General features: G+C 43.4%; 1 protein-coding gene across 2 annotated transcripts in view; it reads left to right on the top strand.

The window, feature by feature from the left end:
* ankrd13c (ankyrin repeat domain 13C) overlaps positions 1–20,087 on the top strand; it is a 160,953-nt gene extending 140,866 nt beyond the window's left edge. Inside the window, exons 10-13 of one of the 2 annotated variants that reach the window (XM_085982781.1) lie at positions 1,594–1,673; positions 9,843–9,941; positions 10,509–10,609; positions 17,950–20,087. In XM_085982781.1, the coding sequence (XP_085838907.1) occupies positions 1,594–1,673; positions 9,843–9,941; positions 10,509–10,609; positions 17,950–18,080 (411 nt within the window). In that variant the 3' untranslated portion in view covers positions 18,081–20,087. Of the gene's footprint in view, positions 1–1,593; positions 1,674–9,842; positions 9,942–10,508; positions 10,610–11,114; positions 11,242–17,949 lie in introns of those variants that run through there. The other variant, XM_085982782.1, reaches the window with a different exon arrangement.
* The last annotated feature ends 2,541 nt before the right edge of the window (positions 20,088–22,628 follow it).

Raw genomic sequence — 22,628 nt, 5'->3', positions numbered from 1 at the left:
GGAGTACTGTGAGCAGTTCAGGGCACCACACCTTAGGAAGGATACATTGGCCTTGGAGGGAGTGCAGTGTATGTTTACCGGGAATGATACCCAGACTTCAAGGGTTAAGTTATGAGGAGAGATTACACAAATTAGGGTTGTATTCCCTAGAATTTAGAAGATTAAGGGGTGATCTGATCGAAGTTTTCAAGATATTAAGGGGAACAGATAGGGTCAATCGAGAGAAACTATTTCCACTGGTTGGGGATTCTAGGACTAGGGGACATAGTCTAAAAATTAGAGCCAGACCTTTTGGGAGTGAAATTAGGAAACACTTCTACACACAAAGGGTGGTAGAAATTTGGAACTCTCTTCCACAAACAGCAATTGATGCTAGATTGGTTGTTGATTTTAAATCGGAGATTGATCGTTTTCTGTTAACCAAAGGTGGGTATATGGAGTTAGGTCACAGATCAGCCATGATCTCATTGAATGGCGGAACAGGCTCGAGAGGCTGAATGACCTACTCCTGTTCTTATGTTCCTTCCCCAGCTGACTTGCTTGATTTCCTTCATAGCATTGGAGTACTTCTGTCTTTCTGTTGGTACATATCTTTTTATCTGTTCTTGAGATGTGTGTAATATTGGCAAGACCACATTTATTGCACTTCTTTAGTTCCCCATAGAAGGTGGTGGTGAGCCTTCTTGAAGTGCTGCAGTTCTTGTGTTGATGCTTTCCACTTATTTAACTTCCTCTTCAGTGCGATACCTTATAAGTGAAATGCTTGCCATTGCACAAAGCTGAGCCTAGGCCCAGGCAACAAGTTGACCAGGGCAGATGGGTATACTAAAGGGTTTTTCTTGCTTACTGGCTCGATCTTTAGTATGGTTTGAACACCATTAAGCTGCACTGTAAATATTTGTATCCTGTATACAATAAGATATGTGCTTCTGTAAAGCCTATTGATCTTTTCAACAAGCCAAATGCATAATAATTTGAGTATTATAAGCTTTTTTAAACACAGCATTTAGTGTGTTGGAAGCTGTTAGGCACTTGGGAGGAAAGACTTCCTCTGTACGCTAGGTGTAGAGAAATTGTAAACATGTTTATGAAGGACAGAGGGTAGATTCCCTCTTCGTTGGACCTGGGGAATGCTTTGTTGCCAGGCTCATCAAAGAGTTCAAGGGGTGGTTAGCCATTACGTCAGGTCTCCGTCCCCACTATGTTATTCTGGAATTTAATTGGCATTCCTTGATAGACCACGTGGACCTGCATTTGGAGTAGAAGGAGGCCCAGTGTAACAATTCAAATGAGGCGGGAGAGGGCATTCCTGGCTTCTAACTTTACTTTCCTTGTCAGCTTGCTGGACACCCAAGTGGACCGGCATCTAAAGAAACCAGGCATTGGGGTTTATGCTGGGACCTGGACAGACAAAGGGAATCTTTGCTTTCGGAAATAGGTTAAAATCTCATTATTTGGGAAACATTGAAATAATTATTTTTAGTAACTGGAACCTAAAGATTGTAGGTATTTTGTGCATATGAAATTGCCATGGGGGTTTTAAAAACGATTGCCAGTTTTAAACTTTATAGATGTACATTTTTCCCTTTACAGCCTGTTCGAAGACAGTCACTCAGCGCTCCCCCTGCTAACACAATCACTTGGGAGGAGTACATCTCGGCAGAGCCTGGAAAGTAAGTACTGCGGAATTACCAGCAAACATTACAATGTCATTTGTATTTATTAGGGGGAAAATACTTAAATTGATCTTTGATCTAATTCACATTAAGAATTCATCTGGAGTTGCTTGAAAGACCTTAATGCACCACGTTTCTCCTTGTTCAATATGTGCTGTGCAATAGGCATATCATATTGGTAGGCTGTGAATTACAGCAGGTTTCATATATTTGGCCTCCCTTTCCACTCCCAAGTCCTTGAATATGTTGTTGCCCCCCAAATCCTTGCCCATCTTTCCTGCCATTCCATTTTAGAATTTCTTCAGTCAGGTTTCTGCTCCTGCCATAGCACTGAAATGGCCCTAATTAAAGTCACACATGACATCCTCTGTGACTGTGGTGTACTATCAAATTCAAATTCAAATCGCTTTATTGGCATGATAAGGTACATCTTATGTTGCCAAAGCATCAAAATACATTTATGGTTGAACACATAAACGCAGTTCTATTCATACAGTGTATAAACAGGTATATCCCTGAGTGTATAAATATACATTCGCATTTTTTATATATACTCTTTTCTTAGTTTACTGGTTGTCCCTCTGTTCATGGCAAGCTGTAACATAGTGTGCCGCCAGTGTTACACAGCTTCTCTCTTCTCCCAGTAGGAATGGGAGTTTTTGGTTGTCATTCAGATTTCTGAATTCAGGGCATATTTGTGAGAATTTTTGGTAGAAATTCTCCCTGATGCCCTGATATTTTTCACAGGCTGTGAGGAAGTGCATCTCTGTCTCCACTACTCCCTGACTGCAGTGAGAGCATATCCTGTCTTCTCTTGGCAGCCTGGTCTGCCTGTGTCTGCCTTTTTCGATCGCTAGGCTATGTTCGCTAAGTCTGTACCTTGTCAAGGTTCTTCTCAGTTTGTTATCCTTTACCATGGTCAGGTAATCGGCTCACTCCTTGCCCTTCATGACCTCTCTGCATCCTTTGACGTGGTCAGCCGCACCATCCTCCTCTAATGCTTGTCCTCCATTGTCCAGCGACTGTGCGGACTGCACTCCCTTGGCTCCACTCTCGCCAATTCAATCGTAGTCTGCAATGGCTTCTCTTCCCATCCCCGCATAGTTACCTCTGGAGTCCCCCAATTAACTATCCTTAGCCCCCTCCTCTTTATAATCCTCTTGGCAACATCCGAAGACACAGGGCTAGGTTCCACATTGGAATTGTGAGATGCAAAAAGACCAAGGTCCATCTAATTCACTTTCTATCATCCTGGTAGTCCCATGACACAACAGCATTGGAGTTGTTGACTAATCAGGGCAATCAATCACTATCAGTTAGTCTACAACAGACCCAGACATGAGGTGAGGAAAACCTTTAATGGTGGAAAGCTTTGGGAACCATAGGTCCAAAGTCACCAGTTCTCCCCAAGCATGTTACACTTAAATTACTCATACCGTGCCCCAAAATATTTTCTGAAAGAAATCTATTTAATTTTCATTTGAATGAATCAACACTATCTGCTTCCGCTGTATCCCTAGGAAGCCTATTCCATAAATTTACACTCGCTCACTGAAATCATGGTTTTGCAAATTAGATTTGATATTACCCTCCAAGTAATGGCTGTTTTCTCTGGTTCTACTGTTTTAAACGAGATGAAACAGCTTATCATGGTCTACATTATCTAGTCTCTTTAGAATCCTAAAAACAGCAATCATGTCACCTCTCGATCTTCTCTTTTCCAGTGAGAACATGCCCAATTTAAGTAATTGCTCAACATAATCCGATCTCTCCATCCCCTCAATCATTCTGATTGCCGCCTTCTGTACCCTCTCAATAGCTGCAATGTCCTTTTTATACTGTGGCGACTAGAACTGTACAAGGTATTCTACGTGTGGTCGCATGTATGCTGCCGACACTCAGCTTTACCTCACCACCACTTCTTTCAACCCCTCCACTGCCTCTGTGTTCTCAGCTTGCTTGTACGACATCCGGTCCTGGATGAGCCATAATTTCCTCCAGTTGAACATTGAGAAGACCCAAGCTATTGTCTTCAGCCCAAGCCACATACTCCATACCGATTCTATCGCCTTCATCGGCCACTGTCTCAGGATGAATCAAGCTGTTTGCAACCTATGCGCCCTCTTTGACCCCAAGCTGAGTTTACGACCGCATAGCCTCTCCATCACAAAGACCACTTCCTTCTATCTCCGTAGCATAGCCCATCTCTGCCCTTGCTTCAGCATATCTCGTGCTGAAACCCTCGTCCATGTCTTGGCCACCTCCAGATTCAACTATTCCAATACTCTCCTGGGTGGCCTCCTATCCTCCACCTTCCATAAACCTGCAGCTCTTGCAAAACTCTGCTGTCTGTATACTATCTCACTCACCCCATCACCCCTGTGTTTGCTGATCTACTTTTGCTTCTGGTCCCCAACCCTTCCAATTTAAAATTCACATCCTCAAATCCTTTCATGGCCTCGCCCTTCATTATCTCTAACCTTTTATACTTTTTTTTAATTTCTCTTAAATCCACTCCAGGTAGTTTTACAAAGTGTCAACAAAATCTAAACACCCTCCCAGAATTTTTTAAACCTGGTTTGATATTGCGCTAGAATTATACTTCCATGTCATATTCAAGTTACATGAGACTGCCTGCTTCAGGGGTTCTCCCCCAGGGTCCAGTTGGGCCCTTACTCTAAAGTTACACTGTAGCTTTAGAATTATGGCCAAGTGGAAAATGCTTTGCAGTGATGCTAAAGTGGTAATAGAAATTGATGCGCTATCAATTACTCATAAAAGACGGAGAGTTAGGAGAGTAACTAAAGGCTTTTATTAGCAAAGAACAGAGCATGTCTCTCGTGGTTGACTGGGTTCCAAGAAGGCAGGGGGCTGCCGAGCGGTCACCTTTTATACCTGGGCCTGTGGGTGGAGCCAGGGGCGGAGCCAGCAGAGACATGCTGAGGCATGCATAGGTACAACAGTGTGCAACAACAACAATAACAGTGGTTTACCACATTCACCCCTTGTTTAAAATTGAGTCCGGCGGGGTGAAGTGTACTAAAGGTTTGTGTAAGTAAGTCTATCAGGTGGCCTTGTATGCCGTCCTGATCGTCGTGGTGGCGGCGGTGATGGTGCAGCATCCAATGTTGAATCAGGCGTCTCATTGAGTGGTTGGGTGGTCAATGACGGGTCCTGAGGCTGCGGCATGCCGTCTAGCGGGGTTGGGTTGTGGGTAGTGGTGGATGGCAATGGTAGTGTTTCAGGGACACCCGAAGGTGCGAGATCTCGTGTGGAGGCTGTGTCCTCCCGCCCGTCCGGGTACGCTACGTAAGCGTACTGGGGGTAGGCGTGGGTAGTGGTGGGTGGCGAAGGAGGTGTTTCGGGGGCACCCGAAGGTGCGAGGTCTCGTATGGAGACTGTGTCCTCCCGCCCGTCCGGGTACACCACGTAAGCATACTGAGGGTTGGCATGGAGGAGGCTCACCCTCTCGACCAGGGGGTCCGTCTTATGGGACCTCACGTGCTTCCGCAGTAGGACGGGTCCTGGAGAAGTCAGCCATGTCGGTTACGAGATCCCCGATGTGGACTTCCTGGGGAAGGAGAACATTCTCTCATGAGGGGTGGCATTGGTGGCTGTACAGAGCAGTGACCGAATGGAATGGAGCGCCGCAGGGAGGACCTCCTGCCAGCGAGAGGTCAGAAGGCCCTTAGATTTCAAGTTTAAAAGGACTGCCTTCCAGACCGTCGCATTCTCCCTTTCCACCTGGCCATTCCCCCGAGAGTTGTAGCTGGTGGTCCTGCTTGCAGCAATACTTCTCGTGAGCAGGTACTGACGAAGTTCGTCGCTCATAAAGGATGAGCCCCTGTCGCTATGAATATAGCTAGGGAAACCGAACAAGGCGAAGAGGTCATTCAGACATTTAATGACCATGGTACTGGTCATGTCTGAGCAAGGGATGGCAAACGGAAACGGGAGTACTCGTCAATTATGTTGAGGAAGTACACATTGCGGTCGGAGGAGGGGAGGGGCCCTTTTAAAATCGACGCTCAGCCGTTCAAAGGGGCGTGTGGCTTTGATGAGGCCTGCTCTGTCTGGCCTATAAAAATGCGGTTTGCACTCGGCACAGATTTGGCAGTTCCTGGTCATGGTCCTGACCTCCTCGATGGAGTAGGGCAGGTTACGGGATTTGATGAAGTGAAAAAACCTGGTGACCCCCGGGTGGCAGAGGTCATTGTGGAGGGTCTTCAGTCTATCAACCTGCGCGTTGGCGCATGTACCACGTGATAGGGCATCTGGGGGCTCATTGAGTTTCCCGGGCCGGTACAAGATATCGTAATTGTAGGTGGAGAGTTCGATTCTCCACCTCAAGATCTTGTCATTCTTGATTTTGCCCCTCTGCTTATTATTAAACATAAAAGCTACTGAACGCTGGTCAGTGAGCAGGGTAAATCGTTTTCCGGCCAGGTAATGCCTCCAATGTCGCACAGCTTCCACAATGGCCTGGGCCTCCTTTTCGACAGAGGAGTGTCGAATCTCGTGGCCCTGGAGGGTCCTTGAGAAAAAGGCCACGGGTCTCCCCGCCTGGTTAAGGGTTGCAGCTAGGGCAAAGTCGGATGCATCGCTCTCCACTTGGAAAGTGATGGACTCATCCACTGCGTGCATCGTGGCCCTCGCAATATCTCTTTTTATGAGAGCGAAGGCTGCACAGGCCTCTGCTGCCAGGGGGAAGGAGGTGGACTTGATGAGGGGTCTGGCTTTGTCCGCATAGTTGGGCACCCACTGAGCATAGTACGAGAAAAACCCTAGGCATCTCTTCAGTGCTTTTTGGCAGTGGGGGAGGGGGAGCTCCATAAGGGGGCGCATCCTGTCGGGGCCGGGGCCGATGACTCCGTTCTCCACTACACAGCCAAGAATGGCAAGGCGCTTGGTACGAAACATACATTTGTCCTTGTTGTATGTTAGGTTCAGCCGCTGGGCCGTACGGAGGAATTTCCCTAGGTTAACATCATGGTCCTGCTGGTCGCGGCCGCAGATGGTGACGTTGTCTAGATAGGGGAAAGTGGCCTGGAGCGCGTTCTGGTCAACCATCCGGTCCATCTCCCGTTGGAAGACTGAAACCCCGTTGGTGACGCCGAAGGGAACTCTGAGGAAGTGGTAGAGACGACCGTCAGCTTCAAAAGCTGTGTACTGGCGGTCCTCAGCCCTGATGGGGAGCTGGTGGTATGCCGACTTTAGATCAATCGTCGAGAACACCCGGTATTGTGCTATCTGATTGACCATGTCAGATATGCGGGGGAGTGGGTATGCATCTAGCTGGGTGTAGCGATTGATCGTCTGGCTGTAGTCAATAACTAGGCGCTGTTTTTCGCCAGTCTTCACTACCACCACTTGTGCTCGCCATGGGCTGGTGCTACTTTCAATAATCCCTTCCTTCAGGAGTCTCGCTACCTCGGATTTAATGAAGCTCCTATCCCCGGCACTGTAACGCCTGCTTTTGGTAGCGATGGGCTTACAGTCGCGGGTGAGGTTAGCGAACAAGGAGGGGGGGGGACTTTAAGGGTGGAGAGGCTGCAAATGGTGCGCGGCGGGCAATTTAAAAGCTGCTGGCTGCAGACTGTGAGTGGGGGGGGGGGAGGGGTCCGTCGTACGCTAATATGACACTCTTAAGGTGGCACTGAAAATCCAACCCCAGTAGAACGGCAGCGCAGAGATGGGGCAGGACCAGGAGTTTAAAATTTTTGTATTCTGTGCCCCTTACTGAAAGGGTCACTACACAGTAGCCACCGACGTCCGCTGACTGGGCTTTGGAAGCCAAAGAGATCCGATGGCGCGTCGGCAGGACCGGGAGAGAGTAACTGCGCACCGTGTCGGGGTGGATAAAGCTCTCCGTGCTCCCGCTGTCAAAAAGGCAGGTAGTGGCGCGGCCGTTTACCGTAATGTCCATCATGGACCTGGACAGTTGATGAGGGAGAGATTGGTCCAGCGTCACGGAGGCCAGCGTATGGTCAAGCGAGTCGATGTGGTCGTCAGATGAGGCGGTGGTTGAGTCCGGGTCCCCCGTGGTTGAAGCTGGAGACGTCCAAGATGGCGGACAAAATGGCGGCGCCCATGATCCCGATCCCCACGCGGCTGGGGGAGCCCAAGATGGCGGACAAGATGGCTGCCCCCACGGTTCACACGCGGCGCTGCTGGCGTTAGCGGTTTTACCTTTGCAGGCGCTGACATAGTGTCCTTTCTTCCCGCAGCCGGAGCAGGTAGCGTTTCTCGCCGGGCAGCGTGCTCTGGGGTGTTTTGCCTGGCCACAAAAATAACATTTCTCTGCCTTGGACATCGCAGCAGCAGTTGAAGGTGGCGGTCCCATGACCCAAGGTTGTGGCGTCCACGTTGCGGAGTGGTTAGGGGAGAAGGCGTCCATATTCCTGTGGGCCGCGTCGAGCGAGAGCGCGAGGGACACTGCCTTTCTCAGGTCCATTTCTCCCTTTTCCAACAGTCTCTGCCGGGAGTAGTCGGACCTTAGACCCGCAATGAAAGCATCTCGGATCAGTCCCTCCGTGTGTGCTGCGGCTGATACTTCTTTGCAATCGCAGCCTCGGACGAGTATCCGTAGTGCCCGTAGGAAGGCCTCCACCGATTCCCCGGGCTGCTGTCTGCAGGATCTTAAGAGGTGCCTGGCATAGACCGTATTTACCGGGTGTGCATATTGCCCTTTTAGCAGATCGATAGCCGCCGCGTAGGTCGTCGCGTCCTGGATTATTGTATAAACTTGGTGGCTCACCTTTGAGGCCAGGATTTCCAACTTGTTTTCGTCCAGGGTCACAGTTGAGGCTTGCAGGTAGGCCTCGAAGCAACGCAGCCAATGCGCGAATTTGGTAGCCGAACCCGCTTCTTGGGGGTCTAGGTCCAGGCATGTTGGTCTGAGGGCTCGCAGCAGCTCCTGCTGCTCAGCGTTTGGTGCAGCAGCCTGCTGCTCAGCGTTTGTTGTCGACATTTTTTGCTAATAAAATTGATGCGCTATCAATTACTCATAAAAGACGGAGAGTTAGGAGAGTAACTAAAGGCTTTTATTAGCAAAGAACAGAGCATGTCTCTCGTGGTTGACTGGGTTCCAAGAAGGCAGGGGGCTGCCGAGCGGTCACCTTTATACCTGGGCCTGTGGGTGGAGCCGGGGGCGGAGCCAGCAGAGACATGCTGAGGCATGCATAGGTACAACAGTGTGCAACTACAACAACAACAATAACAGTGGTTTACCACAGAAATGCATCCTAATTCTCCTGTAAGTGCCTTTTCTAAGGCAATATCATAATCATAATCAACTTTATTGTCATTGTTAGTGCACAAGTGCAGTACAACGAAATGTAGGCTTGCGGCTCCCGAGAGTGTACATTTAGATTAAGACATTTAAACATTCAACATACATTTGGCTTGTAATACATTAACATAAACATAAGCATAATAAAGTGCATTGGCAGATGTGCAGGCTTTAGAGTTTATTTGTGGAGTTCAGTAGGATGACAGCCCTGGGAAAGAAGCTGTTCCTAAATCTGGTCGTACGGGTGCGAATGCATCTGTAGCGTCTCCCAGATGGCAGGAGGGCGAACAGACTGTGGCTGGGGTGGGTAGGGTCTTTGATGATGGACCGTGACCTCTGTAAACAGCGTTTCTAAAGCAAGTGGATATAAGGGAAGTAATTGTTTTCAGTTTAAAAATCCTGTGTTCTGGGATGCTCGTATATTGAATGAAATTAGTGCCATAAAAAATATCTGTGATGCATGTTAGCTTGTACACTAAGTAATATCGACCATAGTTGGAAAACAATCCTCAACTTCAAAAGCGGGCAAAGAGAATTACAGTCTAAAAATGACTACTACTGTGATATGAAGACCACCTAACAAAATTTAATTTAAAGCACTAGATAAGACAATATTCACTGAAGAATATTCCCTTTGTTACAATAATCCAGGAAACTGTTTACATAAGTTTCCATTTGCTCTTTGCTGCTGTTGATATTAAATCTTGTGTGTAATGGAGGAGAAGCCTGGATTGCCTGTACTGGTGATCTTGGTTATTATACATCCCATTTTATTCATATACTCACCTTGTATATAACATTGCAGGTTTTCTCTTCTACACTATATGTAATTATCTTCTAACTGTTCACTAAAGACAACTTTAATTTCTATCTAGGGCTCCTCATCTAGGAAGAGAGCTGGTCTGTAAAGAGAGCAAAAAAACATTCAAAGCCACAATAGCCATGAGCCAGGAGTTTCCTCTAGGCATTGACTCGTAAGTAGCCTTGTGTGGACATGTTCTTCATTGTCTTTGAAGTTATGTTGCAAATACACAACACATCCTTTAGTATCTGAAAACGTAATCTTTTGTAGAGAGAACTGAACAGTAAAAGGCATGTTTTACATAAACTCGTGTTAAAATCAGTTACTTATTTTGTTCTGCTTGTTGACTCTCCCCATGGTGTTCCAACTGGTAGTTATTTGGTTGGAACATTATCTTTAGATTACAGACTCAGCAAAATGATTTTCTTTTCACCAGAAGATAATGTAAAATATTTCCCCCTCCCCTCAATTAGGAGTTATTTTTGTAACAAAAAACTTCAGTAATTGGACATGAGTGAAAAGTTTTAACAGTCCGTATGTAAACATGTGTGTTCTCATCACTTGTTTTTAAATTGCACTATGCAGATGTCACTGCACAATAATGTAAAAACTTTGCTTAATAGTCAGGAAGAATCAATTGGAAAGTATTTTTTGTATATCTTTTCCCTGATTTTGTTATGGTAATTTGATTCTGGTTCCCTAATTTTTCCTCCTGTTTCTATTGGTCTCTTACTGACAGGTTACTGAATGTTTTAGAGGTCATAGCACCCTTCAAGCACTTTAATAAACTCAGAGAATTTGTTCAGATGAAACTTCCACCAGGATTTCCTGTTAAACTAGGTAAGTAGCCTCTATAATGTGAAGAAATGCTGGGCTAGCTAAACAAAAGAGAGGATTTAGATTGCTTATGTTCGAGTGTAACTCTCGTTCATTAATACCTTGTATAGAGGATTTGCAGTGTGTTCGCAACCTTTAATGCTGCAAAGAATTTGAGATAATCTCAAAGCCCACCAGATTTACCAAACAAAGTTACCTCAACCATGAGATATGTTACTGGCTTGGAGAGCACTCTTAGAATGCGGAGTTTTGTGTAATATATTAAAATACAGTAATTTCCTGCTTTATTTCAGTTTTTTTTCCAAGTTTCCATTTTTATTTGTGAACAGAGTTGTCATTAGCAGGCGGAAAAATACAGGCTCCTGCTTGTATACCATATAATCGGGACAAATAATACTGAGATATAGTTTGCTAGCTGATGCGTGGAAATACTATCACTGCTGCGCTGATGTTCAGTGGGACAGTTTGACTTGGTCAGTTTACAATATTCTCTTTCTGATTTCTGCAGCTGCCTTTGAACTTTTAGTTGCCTTACGTCCAGGAGGCAGGGCATGAAACTCCATGAAATTTTCTCTTTACAAATAAATTAGTCGGAATGATCGATTTGAGCAGGGGTGCCATTTGATGTGTCTGGTTGATCATTGTATGTGAGTTTCCACATTCCTTGTATTCAAGCCTGCACAAATGAGATGGTGGAGTGGAACTGGTATAGTTTTACTTGAGAAAAACTTCAGAATAACATTACAAACAGAAAACATAAATATATTGGTCAAAATATGTCAAGTATTAATGCATAAAACATTTAACTTTACACCTTTGTTTAGTTGATTCCAAAGAATAGAGATCCAGGCTGTCTAAGTGACAAAATACACACCAGTCATCATCACAGATAAGCTCTTCCCCCATTTCCAAGATGCAGCATAGATAAACTGAGAAAATATGCAAAATTAATCATACTTTCCCAGCTCCCCAGTGGCCTCCTGGGTAAAAGCACTTTTGAGTGTAATGCTAAGTCATACAGGCCAGTAGGTCCTGAATTCAATGTTGCTGTATCAGCTGATCTCACCTGGGCAATTGTTGTATTACAGTTAGTTTCAAGATGCTTGGATTTTGGGGGGGTGGGTGTGTAGACAAGGTTCACATTTTTGACCTTAGGGTTGGAGGGGGGGAGGGATAAGGGGAGAAATGCTTGAGCATGAGACTGGATACAGATGTAATGCCATCACCACAGTTGAATAGCATTCTGACACTGATATGTTCACACTTAGTGGTCTAGAGCTACTCGGTCAGTGCTACTTGGTGATGGACACTGAAGTCCCCCACCCAGAGTAGATTCTGTGCCCTTGCTACTCTCAGTGCTTCTTCCAAGTGGTGTTCAACATGGAGGAGTACTGATTCATCAGCTGAGAGAGGGCAGTAGGTGGTAATCAGCAGGAGATTTCCTTGCCCATGCTTGACCTGAAGCCATGAGACTTCATGAGTTCCGGACTCACCAAATGTCGAGGACTCCCAGGGCCACTTTGGGACAGCTCTTCCCAGATGTTGGTGAAGAGGACTTTGCTGGGTGTGCCGTTGCTGTGTCAATAACCGGTGCCGAGGTCGATGCCGGGTGGTCTGTCCAGTTTTATTCATATTATTGTGCTTCGTAGTGGTTAGTTACAACTGAGTGACTTGCTAGGCCATTTCAGAGGGCAGTTAAGAGTCAACCACATTGCTGTGGGTCTGGAGTCACATATAGGCCAGACCAGGTAAGGACGCCAGATTTCCTTCCCTAAAGGACATTAGTGAACCAGATGGGTTTTTAAGACAATCCGATAGTTTCATTACTGATGCTAGCTTTTTATTCCAGATTTATTTAATTAACTGAATTTAAATTCCCCAGCTGCCGTGGTGGGATTTGAACGTCTCTGGATTATTAGTCTAGGCCTCTAGATTACTAGCCCAGTGACATTACCACTACGCTACCATTACAACCTGATGTATGTTCTTTGGAATTTCTTAAGGGAAAAGGAAAATCTAGGAGGAGGAGTACTTTCCTATATAATGCTGTCACAGTTTTTGAGGTTCTATGCTAGATGTTAACCTTGAATTTTCTCGACTTCCTGCCACTGAGATGCCATAAATTCATCAGAAGTGTGGCAGAAACCCTGTTTACTTCTTGGTTATGAAAATAATAAAGATACAACTTTATTTCTCTCTAAACATGGACTGTATGGCAGAAGATTACTTTCTCTAGCTTAATCCTTTGAAGCTAAACTGGTACAGACTTTGAAATAGAGACAGCCTTTACTGCTGGCTGTCAAAATCATAGGCATTCTGGGACTGAGAGACAGATAGACTGTCTGCCTTCTGTGAACTGCCACTCTTTGAGCTAAGCCCCAATCTTACAGATTTAATCACAGATGGCTGTAACAACAAGTTGCATTTATACAGCGCCTCCAAAGTTGTAAAACGTCCCAAGGCACTGCACATGAGTGTTTTCAAACAAAGTTTGACACCCAGCCACAAAAGCAGATATTAGGACACATGACCAAAACGTTTGTCAAAAAGATAAGTTTTAAGGAGTGTCTTAAAGGAGGAGAAAGCAGTAGCGAAACTGAGAGCTTTAGGGAAGGAAGCCTAGGGCCTAAGCAGCTGAAAGCATGGCTGCCAATGGTGGAGCGATTAAAATTGGGGATGCGCAAGAGGCCAGAATTGGGGCAGTGCAGATATCTTGGAGGGTTGCAGGGCTGGAGAAGGTTACAGAGATGGGAAGGGGCGAGGCCATGGAGGGATTTCAAAACAAGGATTAGAGTTCAGCAAAAAAGGACCAAGAGATTGATTAAGAGAGGAAAAATAGAGTATGATAGTAAACTTGCAAGGAACATAAAAGCAGACTGTAAAAGCTTCTACAAGTATGTAAAAAAAAAAAAAATTAGTGAAGATAAATGTAGGTCCCTTACAGTCAGAAATGGGAGAATTTATAATGGAGAACAAGGAAATGGCAGAGCAATTAAACAAATACTTTTGTTCTGTCTTCACAGAAGAGGACACAAATAACATCCCAGAAATGCTAGGGAACCAAGGGTCTAGTGAGAAGGAGGAATTAAAGGAAATTAGTATTAGTAAAAAAATAGTGCTGGAGAAATTAATGGGACTGAAAGCTGATAAATCCCCAGGGCCTGATAATCTGCATCCCAGAGTACTAAAAGAGGTAGCCATGGAAATAGTGGATGCATTGGTTGTAATCTTCCAAAATTCTATAGATTATGCAACAGTTCCTGCAGATTGGAGGGTGGCAAATGTAACCCCACTATTTAAAAAAGGAGGGAGAGAAAGCGGAACTACTAACATCAGTAGTAAGGAAAATGCTAGAGTCTGTTATAAAGGATGTGATAACAGGACACTTAGAAAATATCAACAGGACACTTAGAAAAATCAGCATGGATTTATGAAAGGGAAATTGTGTTTGACAAACCTACTGGAGTTTTTTGAGGATGTAACTGGTAGAATAGATATGGGAGAACCAGTGGATGTGGTGTATTTGGATTTTCAGAAGGCCTTTGATAAAGTCCCACAGAAGAGGTTAGTGTGCAAAATTAAAGCACATGGGATTGGGGGTAATATACTTGCATGGATTGAAAATTGGTTAACAGACAGGAAACAGAGAGTAGGAATAAATGGGTCTTTTTTAGGGTGGCAGACGGTGACCAGTGGGGTACCACAGGGATCAGTGCTTGGGCCCCAGCTATTCACAATAGCCCAGAACTTGGTGTCGGGGGCTTGCCGCGCGTGCAAGCCCCCGATGTGCACTTATCCGGCGCGCCGACATCTGAAACCTGGCCCGCGGTGGATTTCCTGTCAGTGGCCCGGTTCTGATGTCGGCGCACTGTGCTAACCTGATCCAGCGGCGTAGTTAGTGCGATGTGCCGGCTGGGATCAGGTGAGCACTGTTCAGCCAATCAGGGGAGGGGAAACTTCATTCATAAGTTTGAGAGTAAGAACTGTCAAACTCATGAGAAGTACTGCACCACAAAACACTACTTAAACTTTAAATAAAATTTTAAAAAACATCCCAATCATTAAATTAAGTATAAATAAGTTTTTAAAAAAATAATTTAAACAATAATTTTTTTTTGAAAAAAATAATTTTTTAATAAAAAGGGTCTAAAACTAAACTTACCTTATTGTAGATTCTTTAAAATAATAAACCTGTGGGGGAAAAAAATTCTAAATTGCACTAAAACACCGCTTACCTGTAAAAATAAATACTTACGTGTGCTTTTTACAAGCGTAAAGACCGGAGGCCTTTACACATGCGCAAATCCCCCAAAACAGAGGAAATCCAAGACGCACGCACTGCCCCCTACAGCGCACGCGCTAGCCTCTTGGGTTAGAGGAGAGGAAATGCCGGTTTTCAGCGCATGCGCTGTGCATGCTGAAAACCAGCATTTCCTCCAGCCAGACGCGTGAGTACCCCTTCCGTACTCTCACGTTTGGGGAGGAATTACTGCCCCAATATATATTAATGATTTGGATGAGGGAACTAAATGTAATATTTCCAAGTTTGCTGACGACACGAAACTAGGTGGGATTGTGAGTTGTGAGGCAGATACAAAGAGGCTTCAAGGCGATTTAGACAAGTTGAGTGAGTGGGCAAATACATGGCAGATGCAGTATAACGTGGATAAATGTGAAGTTATCGACTTTGGTAGGAAAAACAGAAAGGCAGAGTATTATTTAAATGGTGATAGAAATGTTGATGTACAGAGGGACCTGGGTGTCCTTGTACACCAGTCACTGAAATCAAACATGCAGATGCAGCAAGCAGTTAGGAAGGCAAATGGTATGTTGGCCTTCATTGAAAGAGGATTTGAGTACAGGAGCAAGGAATATCTTACTCCATTTATACAGGGTCTTGGTGAGACCACACCTGGAGTACTGTGTGCAGTTTTGATCTCCTTACCTAAGAAAGGATATACTTGCCATAGAGAGATTGCAGCGAATGTTCACTGTAATGATATCAGCAAATAGAGATGGCATTTGCCTGTTCGATTATGATGCCTTAATAGCATGTTTGCATGTATTGATTGCTTGTGCCTGACCAGCAGAGGGCATGTGACCGAGAGAAGCAAGGCAGTGGGTTTAGTTTCGGTTTCGTTCTAGATGCATCACAAGCATCGTGTCTCCTGTAAAAGCTGTATAAAAGAGTTGAACAAGCTTTAGATTAAAAGTAATTCTCTTTCATAAATGTCTCGTCATTGAACCCACAAAGAAATCAATACATTCACCAGACAGATTCCTGGGATGGCAGGACTGTCGTATGAGGAGAGATTGGGTTTAGAAGAATGAGATAGAGGATCAGCATGATCATATTGAATGGCGGAGCAGGGCCGAATGGCCTACTCCTGCTCCTATTTTTCTATGTTTCTATACAAAATAGTAATATAGAAATAATTTGGTTGCCCTTAAAACATTTAATACTTACCAAACATTCTAGTAGAAGTGAACAAATTTGCAGATGACATGAAACTTGGAAAGTGTAGTAAACAGTGAGGAATATAGTAATAGACTTCAAGAGGACATAGGCTGGTGGAATGGGCAGACACATGGCAGATGAAATTCAGTGCAGAAAAGTGTGAGGTGATAGATTTTGGTAGGAAGAATGAGGAGAGACAATACATACTAAATTGTACAAGTTTAAAGGGGCTGCAAGAACAGAGACCTATGGGTGCTTATGAACAAATCTTTGAAGGTGACAGGATATGTTAACAATGCAGTTAATCAAACATATGGGGGGAGAAATTCGGTATCGCCCCGTTTGGGGCACAATTATCGGCCGGGCGCAAAGTTTAGCGCCTGGCGCTAATTATCACCTCCGACTGCAAACTTGGCTTCTATCGCCCCTGGAGGTGATTGGAGTGCTAAATCAGGTGCTACACACCTCTCAAGGTGCTAACGCCGAGGAGCGAGGCGCTACCTCAGCGCTGGCGAAGCTCATGTGATGTCAGTCAGCAATGGAACACAGACACACTGGCGCTGGCCAGTTCTTAAAGGGAGGGTCGATCTTGCTCTCCATCCACACCCTGCTTATTGCAGCCTTGAATCTTGGTCTGGAGAGACCTGTACATCAAATCTGTTGGAAAGAACAATGGAGAGGCCCAGGGAAAGAGCTCAGAGTGCAGCCCCCATAGTCTCTTCTAAATCGATGCAAGGAAGATCAAATCAAAAAGAACCTGTAAAGTGCTGCTCCATACCCAAAACTCCTCAACACAGCTTTGAATATCTCCTGCAGTCTCTCTCTCTCTCGCTCAGAATGCGTGGCGGAAAGATTTTGCCGACAAAAAAAGGCAGGAAGCAGTCGCCTTTAAATAGCGCTCCCCCAGTCCCTTCCCGACTGCAAAACGCACCCCTCAACCTGTCGTTGCTAGCGGCAGGCGGTAAGACAGGGGACGCCACTCAATAACTGGTCCGGGGCATTGCACGCTCGACTGATGTCACGATCTACGGGCACAGGAGATCGTGGCGGTAGTGTTTAGCGCCGGCGCAAAATGTCTAGTCAATTTCATGAGCAGCGCAAACATCACCACGCACGGGCACTAGTTGCTTTGCGCCCCATTAGCACCCTCTTAAGGCGCTAACGGGAGGCGCAAGCCAACCGAATTTTTCCCCCATCGAATCCTGGGCTTTATAAATAGAGGCATAGAGTACAAAAGCCAGGAAGTTATGCTAAACTTATATTAAACACTGGTTTGGCCCCAGCTGGAGTATTGTGTCCAAGTCTGGGCACCACACTTTAGGAAGGACGTGTGAAGGCTTTGGAGAGGGTACAGAAGAGATTTATAGAATGGTTCCAGGGATGAGGGATGACAGTTATGTGGATAGTCTGGAGAAGCTGGGGTTGTTCTTCTTGGAGCAGAGAATGCCAAGAGGAGATTTGGTAGAGGTGTTTAAAATCATGAAGGAGTTGGATAGAGTAAATAAAGAGAAACGGTTTCCAATAGCTGAAGGGTCGATAAAGAGAGGGCACAGATTAAAGGTGATTGACAAAAGAACCAGAAGCAACATGAAGAAAAACATTTTTACACAATGAGTGGTTAGTATTTGGAATGCTCTATCTGATAGGGTGGTGGAAACAGATTCAACAGTAGTCTTCAAAAGGGAATTGGATAAACACTTGAAGGAGAAAAAATTACAGGGACATGGGGAAAGAGCAGGGGAGTGGGACCAACTCTTCGAAAGAGCCGGCGCAGACTTGATGGGCCGAATGGCCTCCTTCTGTGCTGTACTATTCTATGAACTTAAATAATCTGAATCTGGAATGAACACCATGCACTAATCTGATTGTGTCTCCTATTGTCTAGACATACCTGTATTTCCAACCATCACTGCCACTGTGACATTTCAGGAATTCCGATACGACGGGTTTGACGACTCTATCTTCAATATTCCAAGTGACTATAGCGAAGACCCCAGCCGGTTCCCTGAACTTTGATCTGGCTGCCTGGTTATTGTGGGTCTAACAGAAGAGAGTGTTAGATGCTGTGTGCTCTTTTTTTCCGCTCCAAAAGTTTGACTTCTTTCTTCCTTGGTGATACAAAGATATCATTTGGAGAAACTCTGGAACATTCCTAAATTGAAGAGTGGAAAGTCTTACAGAAATAGACTATACAGCTTTTTCTTTGATTTGGATAAATCCCTTTATTAAATTCCTGACCTTAAATTCAAGATGTTCTATTTGAAAAATAACCCATTTAAGAACTTCTGCTTTTTCATGAAAATGTACATACATATATCAATGATTAAATAATTTGGTTGCTAGAAAATTAGACGGAAGGCATTTTGCTGTAATTGGCTAAATGAAAAGAGAAAAAAATATTATTACAATATGCATACCAGTTAATTACTAAAGACAAATTGCTTCTTAATTTTTTCCAGAATTGGTACGCTATTACTATTTTGATATTTATTTGTACCCCTACTTTTGGGTGCCCATTCAGTGTCTTAATATTTTTAAAACACTATTTTATTAATGCTACATTAATTTAGTTTTACAAGTGTTGGCAAAAAGAGAAGGTAGGTTCTGAACGAGTAACCCACAAGCGCAAGAGGCAACATTTATCGCGCTGACTGTATGATGGTTGTTCAGAAAGGTAAAGATTAATGTTCTGCAATTTCAAGTTAAGTTAAACCTTATGTTTTAATTAGCATTACATGATTCTAAAAGGGAAATGTAGTTTTTTGAACGTAATTGAACAATTACTGTATAAACATGATTGTGCATACACAGTTATCAGCAAGGTTTCAAAGTGGTGATACTCACATATGGGATATTAGAAATATCCCATTGCTTCAACTGGAATTGCATGGAACTTCCAGTAAGACCTTGAGGTCTGTTTGGCTGTAGTGTAGTACTGCATTGTTTAGCCATGCCTGATGATGATTTTCCCTCCTATCTGGTGAGAAGACAAGTGACCAAAAGTGGCCAGTCAGTTCCTGTTGAATACGGTGATGATTCCTAACCTTTTCCACGTGGGAAAGACTTGTTCTTTGTGTCAAATACACAGCTAGACTGCAGCTGATGCAAACATTGTCACACTCAGAATTCACAATCTACACAGTTTTAAAGTATTTTTTGTATAAAAAAGAGTTAAAAAAAAACTAATATAATATTCCCAAGACGTTTTGGAATTGCTGTTCATTTAAGCACTAGCTTTTTGGTGAAGAGAATTGTTCCAATTTAATGAATGCACTGTATATAACCACACAAATCAGTTTTTCTTTCAAAAAAATCCTACTCCTTTTTAACTTTAATGCTTGTATAACCATGTTTAAAGTCGAAGTAGGACTATCCAAGTGAGAACTGTCTGAAGGCTACCTCACTCGTGGAACAGAGTAATGTGACTCACTTATAGCCCGAGTTACGTGACATTTCTTACTTGTAATTGATTTACTCGTCTTATTCATGACTGCTGACCTTGTAAGGTTTGCAATTCCCTTCAAGTCTTAGACATGACCAGTTAATTGCAGGGAGTTTTAAAGTACTCTACTTGAAAGATTGTGTAAAATTAACATTTCACAGATAATTGGAATCTTTTGTCTATGCCAACAAAAATGGGAGCATGAAGCAATGAATAGGGATGTCATGATATGAAAATGTTAAATTGGATAATTAGAGTTTTAAAAAGAAAAAAATGTATCTGATAAATATATCAGTATCTTGTGGTATTGGTATGATGAAAAACTAGCATAAAGTTGTTTACCAAATGTGCTTTGTACAAATAAATATAGTTCAAAACCCTGCGCATTTGTGCTTGCTTTCTTTAAATTGTTTTTAGGATTTTTATAAAAACTGAGAAATTTACATAAAATTAGTAACCATTGTTGCTATTAAAGACTTGTTCAAATTATTTAGTTATGATTCATTTTGATTGAGTGATTTTCATTTAAGTCAAATTGTATTTTCCTATTTGTATTTACCATTAAAAATAATATAATTAGATTTTTCTGTTGCTGCTTTTTACTTAACTTACTGACTAACTTGCTGGATCTAGGGAGTTAATACCTGGTGCCACAGTGTGGTTTGACCTAGTTTGCATCCATAATTGGTCACCTCACTGACTTACTGGTCTCAGCCATGTTTCTATGGAGAAGCACTAAGTGAATGGCTTTCCCACTAGGGGAGACCACAATTAAAATCATCATGGGACTAATCTTGTGCACATCTTTGCAGATGCTTCAAGTAGCATAAAGTAAGACTTTGGAATGGGTCATCCACTTGTTTTGTCAGGCATGGATCTAGTATGTGACGGGGAGGGTGGGAGAAAATAACATGAAAAATAAACCAGTAGATACTCGCACCAGAAGTAGGATGGGAAAAAAGTCCTTTTGCCTAAACTTGTGATAAACATTGTTTTATTTAGAATTCTCCAGGTATAAAGTGCAGGTTTGGCACTGTGATTTCCCTGTTTTGAGTTTCTATTATCAACCAAATAAGGTTTTATTTGGGGGGGGGGGGGAAGGGAGGAAGGATAGATGGGAGGTACTGAGTGACGGGGAAGTACTGGAACCACGGTGTAGTGACAGAGCCACAGTGATGGAAGCATGGGAATGTCAAATGCACATACTTTTGAACTGGGAATTGATGAGGACCAGTGAATAAACTAAAATTGAGTGTTATTGAAATTTTTTGTTGCTATTATCTACTACCATGGTTAAGATCCAATAGATTATCCTGATTTGTGATCCATTGTAACATTATGGCATCCCTAACATTTTATTCTGTTATTCCTGGCTTTTATTAACTTGGGTATACTGAATATTAATTTGCAGATTTTAAAGACACTCTGCTGCCTATCCAACCTTTTGGGTTAATTAGTGAGTTCCATTATTTCTGATGCTGTTTATAAGTTCCACAAACTCAAAAGGGTGGAAAAATATTCTATATCAATAAAAAAGCAAAAGATGATTACACGCTGCAGCATAACTCCCAGGTTACTTGAGTATTGTAATATCGTCTGGTTTTATAATTTATTCTTTCTAATGTGCAGTCTAAGTCCAGTTATCACAGTGCATTGTGTGCTATATTACTCTCCGATAAGTTATATCAAAGATGGAAAATTAACTGCAATTCTGAGAAAACAATGCTGTATAATACATGGAGTAAAATTCCATGTTTTCATCACCAATGATTTATTATTGGAGTATGGTTTTCACAGCTAGGTGTTTCCAGACAATTGTGATCTTTAAAATGTTTCATGACTTATAACTGCACGTTTCTGAAGATATAAAAACTGAATCCGTGACATGTACAGAATTTTTAATGTATTGGAATAAATAATCTGGTTATGCTTTTTATTTTGGTGTTTAAATCCTCCTTTGCTGGAAAGGATTACTATATTAGTGGTGAATAACCAGTGCCACATGTCTATTTACTAGAAACATTTATTTGTCCATGTAGTTTCTAATTTAAGTTCAGTTTGTTGTAAAAAGAAGTCTATAATGCTCGACAAGCCACTACCTACGTGCCACCTTATCAGATCATATATCTCGATCCCTTATCGCTCTCCAGAAATGCATCTAATTGACTCTTGAACTTCACGGTAATCAATTCCACAAGCCTATTGCGCTCTGGTTGAAAAAGTTCTACCTGTTTTCTGTCATATTCCGAAGGCCTTAATTTTTAACACAAAAGCAAAATACTGCGGATGTTGGAAATCTGAAATAAAAACAGAAAATGCTGGAAATACTCAGCAGGTCAGTCAGCATCTGTGGAGAGAGAAACAGAGTTAATGTTTCAAGTTGATGACCTTTTGTCAGAACTGAAAAAAGTTAGAGATGCAAATGTAACAGATTTTAAGCAAGTACAGAGGCTGGAAAAGCGGAGAGGGGAGGGAAGAACAAAAACGAAGGTCTGTGATAGGGTGGAAGGCAGGAGAGATTAAATGACAAAAGGATGATGGTGCAAGTAAAGAAACAAAAGATGGGTCTAGAGGAGGTGTAAATGGTAATGGCAGAATCATCAGCAACAGCTGCTGTCCAAAACAAAGGGGGACAGAGGTTCTTTCAATTTAGTATACTGTATTCGCTGCTCACTATTCAGTCTCCCCTAAATTGGGGAGACCAAATGCAGATTGGGTGACTGCTTTGCAGGAGTTTGGTTTCATATTGGTGTTTAATTCACTGCCACTTCTCTTCCAAGAATGCCCACCTTGAAGAAGTTCTGATGGGATTTCTGTTTCTCTTTCACCTTGTTTATCTTCATTGCTTTCTGTTACCCTTCTTGTGTTTGATCAGGTATCTACCAAAACTCTCTCACCGCCACATCTCTTTCCTCCGTAACTGTCACCGGCTCCGACTTAATCCACGTGGATTCCAACTGAAATTCTACCTTTCATGTTTCGGATCCACCTGTGATTACAGATATCTCCAAGATATTCAGCGTTCCTCGAACCACTGCTCTTGCTGCATCGAGATTCACACTCAATGCCATGTGCTGCCACATGAACACTCTCAACCTCTCTCTTCAGCAGCACGGAATCAC

The sequence above is a fragment of the Somniosus microcephalus genome, chromosome 3, assembly GCF_052327205.1.
Source record: "Somniosus microcephalus isolate GS21.2 chromosome 3, FLI_Smic_1.0, whole genome shotgun sequence".
NCBI lineage: Eukaryota > Metazoa > Chordata > Chondrichthyes > Squaliformes > Somniosidae > Somniosus > Somniosus microcephalus.
The sequence above is the reverse complement of the archived record's forward strand: the minus strand, read 5'-3'. Positions and strand labels throughout refer to the sequence as shown.